Source organism: Chaetura pelagica, unplaced genomic scaffold, assembly GCF_000747805.2.
Source record: "Chaetura pelagica isolate M959 unplaced genomic scaffold, ChaPel_1.0 scaffold109, whole genome shotgun sequence".
In the NCBI taxonomy this organism is placed as follows: domain Eukaryota; kingdom Metazoa; phylum Chordata; class Aves; order Apodiformes; family Apodidae; genus Chaetura; species Chaetura pelagica.
In genome coordinates this window covers 9,297,444-9,312,967 of record NW_009970725.1, presented here as the reverse complement: position 1 = coordinate 9,312,967, position 15,524 = coordinate 9,297,444, and the positions used below count along the sequence as shown (strand labels likewise).

Below are 15,524 nucleotides of genomic sequence, written 5' to 3'. Positions count from 1 at the left end.
CTGGAAATTTAAACTACAGTTACTTTTTACTCTACGTCCGTGACTATTTTTCATCTGTTCTCCAGTATCATTGACAGTGAGACAAATCTTACTGAGCAGATTGGTTCAATAACATTTTGATATGAGATACTGATCTTGTGTTTGTTTTCAATGTAGGTCCTGACCAGATACCCCTGAGGGAAGAATTTGAACAGATCATGTTGAAAGCTATGCAGGAGTTCACTCTGAGAGAGAGATCCTTGCAAATGAGCACACAGTGTATCTCTGTGTCACCAGGTCAACTCCCTTGGCTTGCTAGGTTAATCGCCAGCGTGTCCCGGGACCTGGTGCATGTGGTTGTGACCCAGAACTCGCTGGCAGAGGGCATCTCAGAGACCTTGAGGTCTCTCAATGAAATGAAGCATCAGCAAAAGCTACCAGATTACGTTGTTGCCATTTGTGCATCAAAGATAAGAGGAAATGAATTCTGTGTAGTAGTCCTAGGTGAGTATGTTTGCAGTATGCTTCAAACATCAATACAATTCTGCCAAATTAATTTTCTTAGGTTCTTGTTCCAGATTTTAAATTCCTTTTGTACTTTTTATTCTCCTTTGTGTTGTCACACTGCAGTCTCACAGTTTACTATTCCTCCATCAAGACTTGGAGTACTGACATCCATGAGGATCCAGAAAACTAGCTGCAGGCTAGACATTTCTGTTCCTTGAGAGGCCTGAAACTTCACTGTTTGTGTGGCTACCTTAGAAAATATCCTGGAGTGGCCCAGGGACAAAATAGTTGGGTTGTCTTTCTCGGTTTTGTGTAACAACTGTGCTATTTGACATGTCAATCTTCTGCAGACCACTGTAAAACAGAACATGCTTTTTATCCTTTTTACTGCATTGATTTTCAAATTCTAAAATATTGACTGTCTGTGATGTTTGTATGTGCATGAGTGTGTCTGGATGGAAGTTAATTTTGACTAGTCATCTTTCTTTTGTAGGCAGATAAATCAGTAACGTCAATTTTTCATATTTTTTTTTCACACCAGAGATAATTAGTTTTTCATATGTACCCAGAGTCTTCCATTCCATCTGAGATACGAGTGCTTATTTTGCATTTCATTTGTCACCCAAGTGTTCAAAACTATTAGGCAACAGCCTACACGGATTTGCTAAACTGATAATTCTCCTATCACTAACAAAATAGACTTGAGACTCCTCTCAGTCTACTGGGTGAAGGCAGTGGTGATCCATGACCAAAGACCAGCATGTCCATCATCTCTAGGAAGAAAAGGTTGTGTTGATGGTGCACTGTATTAAATATTCTCTTGCTTTTTACCCCCTCTTCTCCAGGTCAGTATCAATCTAGGGCACTTGCAGAAAGCATGCTTACCACCAGTGAATTTTTAAAGGAGATCAGTTACGAGCTCATCACAGGGAAAGTTAGTTTCCTGGCATCACATTTCAAAAATACATCTTTAGGTGAGTGATCCTAAGAAGCACAATTTCCAACCAAGATAATAATTTATTAAAGGTGGGTGTCTGCTGCAAGTCGATGCCACGGGGAACAACCAGCAGAAGGCCTTTGCTGACTTAAAAGGCATTTTGTTTAGACTTAGGTGGGGAGGAAGAACCGTTTCCCGCAGTGTCTGTCCTGTTCAGCAGTTAAAAGTGCACCCCTCCACTGAGGGGCATTCTTTCCCTCTCTCCATTCCCTGCATATGCAGAAGTGCTCTTCTCCTTCAGCCGTGCAGTGTGAGGTACTCATCCTGTGGCAAAACACTTTAAACACTTTATATCCTGCTGAATGTGATGGCAGGTTACCCGTAGGGGCATGAGTCTTTTCCTGTTTGTGCTTTTAGCACGGGTTTTAGAGCCTGTTTCATAGTGTATGTTGCTTTGTAATCATCAGATGTCACTCCTAGGTGTAAAGGCACAGAGGTGAAATTATTTGCTGTGGTTTCTTTTCTTTTTGGAATTAATTCAACTGGCGAATCAGTAAATAAAAGGGAAAAATATTCTCCCTCCCTCTCTTCCCTGTATCTCTAGTCCCCTGCCCCTTCACAGGTTGGACATCAGCTTTGTGAGAACAAGTGTGTAAGTAATGTTCTACATCAGGTGCCTGAAACAGCTTCCACATAATTTTATGTTGTTATTCCTTATCTAGGTGATGATTTGGACAAATTGCTGGAGACGATGCTACAGCAGAGAGGGGAAAGTGTCATTATTCCTTTTAATGGAGATGTTAGTGAGTGTGTGTCATCTCAGGAGGCAATTGCCATGGTTTCTACACAAGAACCAGGTAATTTTTTTTTTACATGCAAGATGTGAAATAAATGAATAGTTTATTAAATGTCAAAGTGCATGTGCCTCAGAAGAGCCTGAAGGGACAGCTTCAGTCATTCTGCCAACCTTCAAATATTAATAATGACAGCTGGATGTAGCAAAGCAGCAGTCTCTCAGACAAAAAAAAAATCTCTTTATTAAACTTCAGCAACGTTTCCTCTCCTGTTTTAGAATTCCTAAGCTAAAATATGTGGTCCTCTCTCCTGTACTAAGCAGAGTAGAGAAGATACTCCTTTGTAACAATGGCAGTGTGGACTCTTCTCATCCTTTTGTGCCTCAAAAAGGCGTATAGCCTTGGTCTTGAGGCAGAGAGGAACTGTGTTATCATCCTGATCTCCCCAGGTGTCCTCCTATATCTTAACTTTTTATATTCCCGACCTTACACATGTAAAATGGTAATAGTATCTGCTATGCATTTGTGCCTTGAGGCTAAAACTTTTAGGGAAAGGGTTTTAACATCTTGGACTTGAAGTACTAGACAAGTGTAATCTATAATTTGCTTATTTGAGATCTGTCTTACTCAGTATATTGTGATGAGTTGCAAAATACAAGCTAGAATTGCCTGCCTAAAATTGCTAAATATAATATTCCCATTTTGGAATTATTTCACTATTCAGAGTTTTAACCAAAAGTTCCTTTCCACATGACAGTAAAGCTGAAAGATATACTGGGCTGCCACAGAATCATAGAATAATTTAGGTTGGAAAAGACCTTTAAGATCAAGTCCAACCTTTAACCCTGCTCTACCATGTTGACCCCTAAACCATATCCCCAGGTACCATCTATATGACTTTTAAAGACATCCAGGGATGGTGGCTCAACCACCTCTCTGGTCAGCTTGTTCCAATGCCTGGCAACCCTATCAGAGAAAAAAAATTCCTAATGTCCAGCCTTAACCTCCCTTCTGTAGCTTTAGGCTGTTCCCTTCTTGTCTTATCACTGTTTACTTGTGAGAAGAGACCAGTGCCTACATCTCTACAATGTCCTTTGAGGTAGTTGTGGAGAGCAATAAAGTCTCCCCTCAGCCTCCTTTTCTTTACACTAAACAGCCCCAGTTCCCTCAGCTGCTCTTTGTAAGACTTGTTCTCTAGGCCTTTCACCAGCCTAGTTGCTCTTCTCTGCACCTGCTCCAGCACCTCAATGTCTTTTTTGTATTGACATGCCCAGAACTGAACACAGTACTTGAGGTGAGGCCTCACCAGTGCTGAGTACAGAGAGAGGATCATTTCCCTAGTCCTGCTGGCCACACTCTTTCAATCCTTCTGTTGGCTTTGTTGGTCACCTGGGCACACTGCTGGGTCGTATTCAGCTGCTTGTCCATCAGTGCCATGAAAATTGATATTCTTTTAGGTCTAGTATCAAAACAAATTCAACCTCCAGTGAAGCTTTTTCCCTGTGAAAGAAAGCTCTGACTTTGGTTCACATTAGTTAGTTTAAATTAATCAGCTCAGTATTTGATCTGAGTTAAAGTAAGGTGGTTTATAGTCTCTGTATGGATCAGAAGATCGTGTTAGAATGGCTGCCAGGTGCTTTGTTTTGAAACTCCCAGAAGGACAAGTCTTGAGTGTCCTCACAGGAGTAATTTGAAGGGGAAAATAATCTTCTGATTGTTATTTTTTTTTTGTTCTTACTAAGTAAGGATGCACAGCAGTGCTTTTTTAAACCTTCATGTTTTCTCAAATGATTATTCTGAGCTAGTTTTGTCTCTGTAATATGGCTGTACACTGGTTGAAGCTACTGGGAATCTGCCTAAGTAAAAAAACGACAGGTAAGTCCTCCTGCCTTAGGCAGTGAGAGGGACCTTTCTGCCATGAGCAGGAGATGAGTGCACACACACAGACACACAAGGGTCTGTAGGTAACTGACATACCAGGTTTTCACCACAAACACCTTCCAATTTTCCTCTAAATGGCAAGATTTTATAAAGTGGCTTATTACATTAAAAAGCAAAAGTAGTTCTTGTGTACTAAATTTGCAGTAGTTTGAGAGAGTTTTATTTGTTTTTAAAAGACATTTACCCTAGGTAATTTTTATAATAGGCAATCCATTAATCAAAATGTATTCGTCATAGAAAAAGTGCCAAACAAAAACTGTAATGTCATTATAGGATTCAGTTGGGTAATCTGCAAATGGAAAATATTCAGAGGCTAGTGAAACACTGATTGTTTGACATAGGATTTACCTACTGGAAATACTGAAATACAGGAATGTGTTTTTTCTTTGAGGAAACAGGAATGCTCTGGTATCTGTCTATTGAGACAAAAGCTCCAGTCCACCAGTTCTCTGCAGCTGGTGTTATATTGACATTTAGTAAATTCAAATAAATCTAAGACTAAAATTTTGGTAAAAATAAAAAAACCCTCCAAATAAATAAATTCCCTGCCCCTAGTCATTGAGATTCATTTCCTGGGTACGTTTCTCATCTTCCCTTCCCAGCATATATTACTATCAGTCAGTATATTGACATACAGCTGCCTCAGTCATGACTTGGGGTGGGACTCAATGCTTCAGAAGAGAGATAATGTGCAAATCAACTCCCAACTGACCTGGTGTCCTGATACAGTCTTTTTGGCAGGATTATCAGTACAGTCTTAGTTTCCTCAGATTAATAGGTGTGTTCATCCCATGGTGTCCTGAGCATAGCAACTTGAACACCCATGGCTGGTTCTCCCAGCAGGAGTGATGGAGGGAGGCTCCTGAAGGAAAACAGCAAGTTTCAGGAGAACATTAGATCTCTCTGTATGTGTATATATAGGATTTCTATATGTGCACCCATACACATCTTTTATGTATATATAAAATATATATATATAAGAATTTTTTAAAGTGGAATGCATTTCACTATGTTGGCATTGAGGTTTCCTGGGGTTGTGCTGTTAAAAGTCCTCAAAGCACTGAGGGCAGTTAAAAAATGGGCAGTGCTGTACTTGAGATCATCTGATGTTATCAAATTTTGTTCAAAAAAAGAAAGTTGACATTTGTGATCTGGACCCAGCTCGCCAGTGTTGGGATTTATTCTGGTGAGTGACTTTTCTTCTTGTAATAGAGGGTAGGCTGTTTGGAGGGTAATGTTTATCTGGGGGGGTGGGAAAGTAAACCTGTTTCTTGTTGTGTTTTGTTTTCTTTTTCAAACAAACACACTCTAGATTTGGATGTTGATACCTTCCAAATTTACCAGCCACAGCTTACAGTTGCCAGAAAGCTCTTGTCCCAGGTTTGTGCTATAGCAGACAGTGGCAATCAGAGCCTGGACCTGGGCCACTTCAGCAAAGTAGACTTCATCGTTATAGTTCCCCGTTCGGAAGTCCTTGTGCAGCAGACTCTTCAACGGATTCGACAGTCAGGTAAAAGGGAGGGGAGGGAAGAGAGACTGTTAAACCAAAGTGTGTGGTGGAATCAAATAATATCTGGTATAAATGGAGAAGTAAGTTGCTGCAATCTTTGTTTTGCATGTCCAGTATTAACTCCGTTAGTCGGTAGCATAAATGAGTTAAAAATGCCTTCCTTTCATAAACAGGTCACAAGCTGTACCATGTAAGTGTCAGAACAATTTCCATGTTCATGCAGGCTGACCTGGAGAAGTATTCCCTGTCAAAACTGAGAGGGGGATCAGTAAGTGTGACTGTGCAGGTCTTTTATCCCCTAGCATTAGTGCCATTTGTGTGCATATGCTCCCATGTGTTAGGACAGATGCACGTGCAGGAAGCTCTCTTATTAGGAAGTTAAATGCCTGAGTAATATATTCACATTGGCACAAAATAATTGCCGTGCTGCCTCAGATGGGGAGTTTTCTTGTTGGAGGTTCTGTGGTGGCCATGGCTGGTATCAAATGCTTCAAGAGGAACAAGAAAGCTTTAATGGACAGCTTATATCCAGGAGTATGTCCCCCTGGAGAATGACCTCTATTATTCACTCTGTTAGTGTCTGACATGTGTCTAGAAAAGTGTGAGAAAATTACTGTCTAATAATACTGAGGACTATCTGTGTAACAGTTTGGTCCCTTCTAGCTCTTGATCTCTGGTAGCTGGATGTAATGAAGGCCTGAGGATAGTTGTGTGTTCAGGATTTTTTCTTTATTACCTGAACATGTTTTTTTTCTGCTTTTGTGTTTGTTTACTAATACCGTGAATGTGAAAAGTATAAATATGAATATATGTAATGTGTCTGTGAGTGGTTTTGGATAGCTACTGGCTTTTTTTCCCTCTTATTTTCTGCTCTGAACTAAACAGTCCCACACTTTTTCATTGTGCAGATATGCCCTGACGTTGGTCAGTATTATGGTCTTATGGTCTGTGCAATTTTTTTCTCTTCTTTGTACTATTTTCCTAGTTAAATGGAAAGAATAAAATAGTTTCCTGGAAGATCAGGCTTTTCTGTAAAATAAACAAAGGTTTCCTTTCTAACATAACTTTTTTTGTTCCATTTTGTTCCAGAGGTTTTTTGGTTAACAGGGTTTCACATTTATTTAATTTTGTTTTTTATAATGAAGGGGGTTTACTTGACTTCTTAAAAGATTTTTTAGAAATCATTAAGACCCTGTCAAATTCATTGTGACCTGCATTTCATAGTAGCTTGTTGCTACTTATTTAACTCAAATAGTGTGCAAAGCCATACTCTGTGATAGTCATCATGCCTGCTTTATGACTATGATGACAATCAATCATTACAAAGACTGCTAGAGAGTAGTTGTATTGATACAAAAGTTGAAGCACAGCATGAAAAAATAAAAGGATAGTATATGTAAATTTATGCTTTTTGCAAAGGAAAGGTCAGGATAACATTTTCTGACTCAAGCAGGATTAATATATTAGCTAAATGTGGGCAAGTTTGGCCTAGGATCATGGAGCATGGCCAACTGAGTGCTGCTCTGGAACTTTTTGTGGAGGTCTGATTTTACATTTGTTTACATTTTTGGTAGCATTTAGAAGACTTTGAAAGGTCTTCAGGCACTTTAGGGAGGAAATCCAGAAGACAAGAAGCACATTTCCAACCCAAGTGTGAGAAAAAATGCATTTGGATTATCACCTTCTTACCAGGGCTTGTCAGTGATTTGGCTGATTCCTAGTATTGGTGGGCAAGTGGCGACCTGCTGTTGACACTTCATGTTTTGGGTGCACTCAAAGGAAAAGATGTGTATTGTTTCTGACAGGTGTCCTGGTAGACTTGGGCCTAGAAGACAATGGGACAGCATATCAGAGGGCTGAGAAGTATGTGGTTCGTCTGGACAATGAGATTCAAACAAAATTTGAAGTTTTCATGAGACGAGTGAAGCAGAATCCCTATACACTGTTTGTGCTGGTTCATGACAATGCCCACATGGATTTAACAAGGTAGCTGCATCAATCTTCTAAAGGAAAACTGTCCCCTTCCAGTATCTTTTAGTTAAATTTTTAAAAAAACTTTCCATCTTAGACACTCAGTGTTTTCTCTAGGCCCAAGGCATTTTGTGCCTCAAAATCAGAAATAATAATTTTTGCTTGCCTATGATATTTGTTAACTAATTCTGATTCAGTTGAAGTTGGGTGAGACTAGTTTCGTATTCTTGGATCCCTAACAAAACTGTTTGTGGGGGTAAGTGCTATGACACTGAAGTCCAGGAAAAAGGGCTTTGTTCCTCTTGTCTTTTTCCTATTCCCACCCTTTTTCCCTGCTCAAACCCAATTCTCTCCCATGTTCACAAGCCATTCATGTTTTAATTAATGTTTTTATCCTTGATCATAGTATTGCTTTTAATGTAAGAATTTAACCTGGCATTTAACAGTTAAACAGGCATTTAACTCTCTGCATCATCTGAAAAATGCCCTAGCTACTGCACAAAAAGGATTTTAAAAAATGGTTGTGTTGGATTCAGGCAGCGTTAGATGTGAATACAACACATCCACACATGTGCAGCATTTCTTCACTGTGAATTACGAGTTTTCTACGGAAAAAAAGATATAAATGACCAAAGCTAATTATTTTGCTCTTTGTAAAATAAACAAAATAGCTTCCTTGAAGGACAATGGAAAATAAGTAAAAGGAACACTCTTCCTGCCTTATCTCCACCATCACATTTTTGTTACTGTCCTTGCTGTACAGTGAATTTGGAATTCTTTAATAACCTGGAGGTGAAGATAATTCTAGGAGCTGTAAATCAGAGACTGTGATGTTCCCTGGTCATTTAGAAATAGTTGTTTTACCCTGGAAAGTCCACTGGATTTTGTAAATTTGCTGCTGTATTCTCACCCCACAGCTCATGCAACAGTGTTTCTCAGTGAGAGGGATTTAATAATCTTTGGTTCATTTTCTGTTCCCTCCATCCAATGTGAAGTTGGCACCTCAATCACCTTCTCACTATCAGCAGGTTTTGGTTCTTTATTTAGATTCCGTGCCCCCCCCCCTCCCTCCCCCCCCCGCCCCTGTTGCTTGAGTCTACCCACAGAGAACACTGAGATGGTTTTGACATCTTTCACTCTTCCAGAGAGTTTTTTCTTCAGGAAGAGAGTAATCCGTTGAATCTGAGGATGTCAGTAAGGCAATTCTTTGCATTCTTATTTCTGCAGTGCCATTTCAAGTTCCCTGTCACATGGTGAGCCTAGTCATGGTCTGGCTGATAGAGTTATTAATTGCAGGGAGGTCCTTGAAGCATTCAACCTCCTTGTTCTTCAGGTCAGCTCTTTTCCTTACGCCTTGCAAACACAGCAGTCCAGGATCAGCTCTAGCAATGAGGTACATTGGATACAATTTGACACTGTGGTAAGTGTTTAATGGTTAAATTTAACTCTTGAGTTTTAATGTGACTTCACACCTAACAGAATCTAGCACATGCATATGTTAGGAGGGAACTTCCTCTGCTGGAGTTTGTTCTCTCAAGCTACAGATACAGAGCCCTGGAAGCAACACTGATATTTAGGCCCAGGAACTACACGTTTATTTCTGTCCAGTCATGTAATATCAGAAATTACTTTCTAGGCTGTGGTCAGACAAAGATAGTGTAGACATGCCATAAAGTGCTGGAGCTCACTTTCTGTTTCCGATCAGCCTGACAAGTTATAAGTCACAGCCTGTCAAGGCTACTCATTGCTTTTCTGGTACTAACAAAAGTTGTGTGCAAGGTTAACAAGTTATGGCTTAGTAGCTGCCATCACTGTGCAGAGAAGAAGGTCTGTTGCACGTTCTGCACCATTAGCCTTTTTCATAATTTCAGCCAATTCTAGGGATGTTTTGGCTAAACCTGCTTTAAAAATAGCCTTTTCCCCTGTTGCTTGTTCAATATATGAAGTTTGACTTGACTGTGTTGAGTGGACCATTGGTTTCTGTCATGTGTTTTAAAGAGGTGGCTGTAAAACACAGTTGAAGTCAAACAAACAGACTAGCGGAAATGAGGGAGTCAATGAATACTCTTAAGTTTGCTTTTTTGGTTGCTTGTTAATATAAACCATTGTGGTGACCTTCAGTAAAATGGTCTAGACAATTTTTTGTTTCCCAGGCTTTAAAAATAAACAGCTTTCAGTCTTCTGATTTAAAAAAAACCCAAACAGCCCACAAAAGGAGAGACTGTTTATGGTTAATTGCATTCCTAGTGATTGCTGGTGATGTAAATGCATTGGAGACCATGCTGTGCCTCCAGCAAAAGACTCAGGAAATGTGAGGCAGAAAATACTTTGCCTTTCTGATTTACATTCCAGCGAAGAAATTATCTGTTTCTGATTGTGTAGAATCTGACAATGAAGAAGAATTTTGGAAATGAATAATCCTTCTGTTTTCAGGTTCTGCTTTAAATAGAAATGAGATAACAGTTGTCAGTAGATATAAAGCCAGACATAGGGAGGCAGAAAATTATTGGCAGGATTCTAGAAACCCCCTGCAATCACAGGTAGGAGATGAGATACGCACTGAAAAATTTACAAGGAGTTACAACTCTTTCTTTCCTAGCTTTAGACAAATAGGAAATTAAGTAAATAACTATTTACATTGTACTGTATTCTTTGAAACAAAGAAATAGCATCACTTAGGGAGACAATGACAAGAAAGGGTGCTACTTTCCACTTATTTTTTAAATGACAAAAGAAGATAACGTTGGTTCTAGTTTTCCTTATGTTTTTGCTATTTCTCTGTGGAACAGGATGATGCAGCAAATGACGACAAGCTGTACTTCGGTTTGAATGAATACAGCAAATCCCTCCAGTGGGGGGTCACAAGTCCCCTTTTGCGGTGTGATGAAACCTTTGAAAAAATGGTCAACACGCTTTTAGAAAGGTAAATAGTAACATGGGAGCTTGGGATTCTGCTTAGTTGGGATCTGAAGGATGCAGATAGGATGCAGATGTATTAATGAGCCCCGTCACAGAGGAATGAAGACATGATGATCTTTGTTGTCGATATTGGAATCTGTGAAGTATGTGCAATTTTAATTTTTGTGACAAATACAGTGCTGTTGAAGAGGGAAGGGATATCCTTCATTTGTTTATAGAAGAGCTGAGTCCCATTCAACAGCAGTCCAGGCTCAGCTGTGCTGCTCGCTTCTTCTGGTTCAGCCCTCACTAAGTTAAGAAAGTCTCAGGGGTTTCATACCTCACCACTTCTGGTGTCTCTCTGCTGAGACTGCCAACACACATTTTTCAGTGATGATCCAGGCAAGTGACTTCCTTTGAAAAGCAGCATTTTAGTTATTTCATTAGTTGGCTATGGTTTTGGTTTCTGTAGCTCAAGAGTCTGAAAGTGGCTGAAAGTGCAGCTGCCTGAACAAGCTACTTTCATAACACACATCCAAGATATAATTAAATGTGCACATTACAGGAATTAAGGCAATATTGTAATTTCCAGCAATGTGGAGTTAAGTTGTTCTGTGTATCAGCTGGGCAAATCCCTTATCACACTTCAAGCTACAGTTCTGATGGTATTTTCATATTTACTAAAGTAGGATTGTTCTGTCTTCAGTATCCTTTTTTTCCTATTTTATTTAGGTCAATATAATTGTAATGTAATACTTATTAGGTAAAATACAATATAAAATATGTTAAATTAGAAACTTAAATTAATAATTAGGTACATCATTCATATTAATTATTATCTATAAATATATGTAAACAATGACTGGGATAGATAAGAATAACATCAGGTAATCTTAATAGGCCAGTTCTTTAGGTTTCTTGTAGTCTTCTGGCCAAGTCCAATGGAAGAGATAGTGGCCACTATTGCTCTGTTTCTGTTCTTAAAACATGGATGGGGAAGAGAACGAAGGAGGATTAGTTCATGTGTAAATACTGGCCTGATATGAGGTTTGAATAAGACTAGAAATTAACGGGAGGTGGACCTGTACTTGGGAGCTAGGGTATACTTCGATATCACAGTTTATTGATTTAGCCTCTTTTCAAGAAACTGGCCTATTCCCTCTGGGTGGGTGAGCCATACAAGCTTACAAGTCTGAAAACATTGCAGACATTTTGGTATTATAAGAGTCTATTTGTTTTAGTAGCAAAAATGCAGTGAGTACTTTCATGGGAAGAGGAGAAACAGAGTTTTAAAAATATGTTGATTTAATGACTAAGTTAAGGTACACAGAGCAAGCTACTGTACCCACTGGTTAAAGACAGACACATAACTTTGTTCAAATGGATCCCATATTGTCTATTACATTGCTCAGGAAAGACACCAGAGAAATTTGGGACTTGTGATTGTTTTAGTCATTTGGACTTCTGTGGTGCAAGACTAGAACTGAATGCACAATACCTTAGTTTTTTGTTCTGTATTATGGTGGTGAGTGAACTCCTGGGGGATGTCAAGAAATGGAGTGGTTTTTTTGCTTGAGTAGGTTTTAATCTTTTCTTTTTCCTGGCATTTTACTTTATGAGTTCCTATCTGTTACTGTGTTTAGCTGTAAGGAGGGAGAAAGAAACATTGGGTATGTAAGTTAAAAGGCAAAATGGAAGTTCAGATTTGGCCGAGAGCCAGCTATCCCAGTGGGTAAGTCAGACTTTCTGGTGAGATGTGACATTATGAAGTACTTCTCCCACAAGCCACCTGAAGCAATAATGGTTGTCCAAGTTCAGAGAAGAATAAAGCTTGTGGACAGCAAAGCAATTATTAGCCTGTGCCACAGATCTTGAGATGATCTGTATCTCTATTAAGTTAAAGATCTTGAGCTGAAATTTTGGCCCAAATGAAGATAACAGAAGTTTATCATTCTTGTAACTTGAGTGCAGGACTTGGCTGTTGTGTGTTTGGACCATGTTTTATTTATTTACTTAAAACACAGATTTTGTGCAAAATTATTTCCCATGAAAATCAAAGGCTAGAGAAAAAAATGGGCACCTCTTTACAGGGCAGTCCTGGATTCTAGCTAATTTTCAGGCACTGCTGTGGCTTTTCACATGTGCTAACCCAGAACTGTGTCTCCTCCAAGGTACCCCCGGCTGCACAGCATGGTGATTCGCTGCTACCTGCTCATTCAGCAGTATTCCCAAGCTCTGATGGCTCTCACAACCGTGGCCTCACTGAGGGATCACAGCACCCCCGAAACACTCAGCATCATGGACGACCTTATCACTTCTCCAGGGAAGGATAAGAACGGCTGCGGCCACATGCTGGTCATTAGGGTGCCATCTGTGCAGCTGGCCATGCTGGCCAAGGAGAGGTTGCAAGAAGTAAGAGACAAGTTAGGTCTGCAGTATCGTTTTGAGATCCTCCTTGGGAATCCTGCCTCAGAGCTTACTGTGGCGAAACACTTTGTGACACGGTTGAAGGTTAGCAGAGACTAAATGTTTGTTTGTGTGCCCACCTGACTGTCGTACATGCCTTGTGTTTATTCCCACGTGTTTATGGGTTAATTATTCCATAGGAAAAAGGTGCATGTTCTGTATCTGGCTCTGTGAAAGTATACTTTTAATGAGCATAAATGATTTAGAAACCTGGAAAAAGCCTGAATTGTTACTGGTTCATGAAGTCAAACTCTGGATGTTGTCTCACTTCTTGAAGTTGAATAACAGCACAAATAGGATAGGGTTCATCTCTGAATCTCTGAAAACAAAGCTCAGATCTCCTTAGAAAAAACTAATTCTTTCCACCAACTTATCTGTCTGTCCAGTGTATCTGTTGTCTGCTCTGTCCATCCATCTTCTGCCCTTCCGATAACTGGTAAAGTATGCTGTTTGTCATAGACTTCTTGCCTCAAACCACTGCATGGCAAAAGCCTCTTCTGCACAGCATATATGCATCAAGCTAAACTTTTGCATGGATTTATAAGAGCATGGTACAACTAGCTAAATCCACTTCTTGAATTAGCCTCACTCACTACATTAAACAAGGGGAAACAGATTGCCTGCCTTAGGTACCAGCCTAAAAGTTCTAGTTATTTGTCCTAATCCCTGCTCTAAGTCTCACAGGGAGATTAATTTTCTGTTTCTACTATGAGTTATACAGTGTATTCTGAACAAGACAGAAGAGGAATTAATTTTGTGAGCCTTTCTGTGCAAGCTTGCCTACAACTAAAACCAGATAAAATGTCCTTTAAAGAAGTTGCCAGCCCTGCTTCTCAAACCTTATCTGCAGTAGGAAAGGAAAGAGAGGAAAGTAGTTTTTGTGAAAGAGAAAACGTGAGATAGCAGCTCTGTGCTGCTGTTATTTTTTGGCTAGGCATTAATTCCAACCTTAAATCATTTTGGACTCTGTGTCCTGCGAAGGATTTATCATAGCCCCTTGCCATAAAGGGCTGCAACCCTTACACATTGCTGGAGAAGCCTGTGAGGCCTTTAGAGCAGATCAGGATTGAGTGTGAAGCTGTTGCAGGTGAATATCCATGTAGCTATTCATCTGGAATAGAGGAATTTGATCAGACGGAGAATTAAAAAACTTCTAAAGAATTCTTATTCTGCTCTCCCACAACCTAAGATGATTTTTTGGAGTAAACAAAACTGCAGGATTCTGGATTTATTTTTTTCGGTGCAGGTGACAAGAAAAAAAGACCCCTCAGTTCTGAAACATGCATGTGAGGGGAGTGAGAAGAGGAATTCAATTGCCCAAAGATAAGACTGTAATGTCTTTTTTAGGTGGGTTATCCCAGTGGCACTTCAGAATGACAAGAGTCGGTTCTGAGTCTTGTGCTGGGCTGCTGTACCTGCTGGTTTGGTGCCTGGGATAAGACAGGATACCTGAAATAGTGTGAGCATGTGTTTGGGCAACTGATTCCTTTTACAAAATTGATCAGCCATGCTACCATTGAGTCGAGTTTATTACAGGCAATTTTGATTTGGTCTCCCTGCTGCTTGGCTTTTCTCCTGGTGTTTGGTGGAGTACTGAAGCTGGAGGACTAGGGCAAGTGGGGCACTAATTATCTAAGACTTGTGTTGTTTTGGTTTTTTGGGGGGGGGAGCAATATGAGGCAATTGTATGTTTTCTTGTGTGGCTGAAGCTCGAAATGCTGTTCCTACCAAAAACAGCTCTTGGCTGCAGGGAGAATGAGACTACATCCTGACTTTTTCAGGACAGGGAGGGAAAGTTTATAGCTGTTAGTGCTCCCAGTTGAAAAGTTTGACTTAAGTTAGCCTAACCTCTCCCTAAGAGGGCATTAGCAGTGCATGTGGTGCTGCAGCAGGGCAGAGAGGGTGGGCAGCTGTCTCTGCAGTGCTGGTGGCTGGAACGTTCCCCTCTCTGTCAGACAAGCCCTCTGGCCATCTGAACAGGTCATTCCTCTGCATTGCTGAGCCAGGCTTCAGGGAAGATGGCACTCTCAGAGGTACAGAATGAAAGAAGAGATGGAAAATAATTTAAATAACTGTTTTGTTAGCCAGGCAGGATGCCATGTCATACTCTTTTAAGTGTAACTAGAATCAGACCAGTTGGGAGGTATTCAAGACTGAGGAGCCCAAAGGCCTGCAGCTTTCTGTCCCTCCTGAGTAACATGGCAAAGAAGTACATTTTCTGTGTGCAAGTTTGCAGCTCAAAGACCCAGGCATTCAGGCTTCTTTTAAGTCCTTAGGCTAGCAGAGAGAAAATTTGTATCTGTCTTCCCTTATTTAATTTTATGGCTGTGCACTTTCACAGTAACTTCTGTCTGGAGAGGCAGGGTAACACACAGCCAGGAGAGATCACTCTGCTGCTGAGGGTGCTTTATGAAGCCAGGAGATGTTGTTAGGTGGAGAAATTTATTTTTTTTTTTTTTTTCTGTGAACACAATACACACAGAATGCTGACATTAGGGGAAAGAAGTCAGAACTAGGGAAA

At 40.1% G+C, this 15,524-nt stretch overlaps 1 protein-coding gene across 1 annotated transcript in view; it reads left to right on the top strand.

Moving 5' to 3' along the window:
* GREB1L (growth regulation by estrogen in breast cancer-like) overlaps nt 1-15,524 on the top strand; it is a 63,580-nt gene that overhangs the window by 27,519 nt on the left and 20,537 nt on the right. The window contains exons 11-18 of the mRNA XM_010006843.1: nt 157-483; nt 1,332-1,460; nt 2,146-2,280; nt 5,471-5,668; nt 7,474-7,654; nt 8,867-9,059; nt 10,429-10,562; nt 12,709-13,048. Of these exons, the coding sequence (XP_010005145.1) occupies nt 157-483; nt 1,332-1,460; nt 2,146-2,280; nt 5,471-5,668; nt 7,474-7,654; nt 8,867-9,059; nt 10,429-10,562; nt 12,709-13,048 (1,637 nt within the window). The remainder of the gene's footprint in view (nt 1-156; nt 484-1,331; nt 1,461-2,145; nt 2,281-5,470; nt 5,669-7,473; nt 7,655-8,866; nt 9,060-10,428; nt 10,563-12,708; nt 13,049-15,524) is intronic.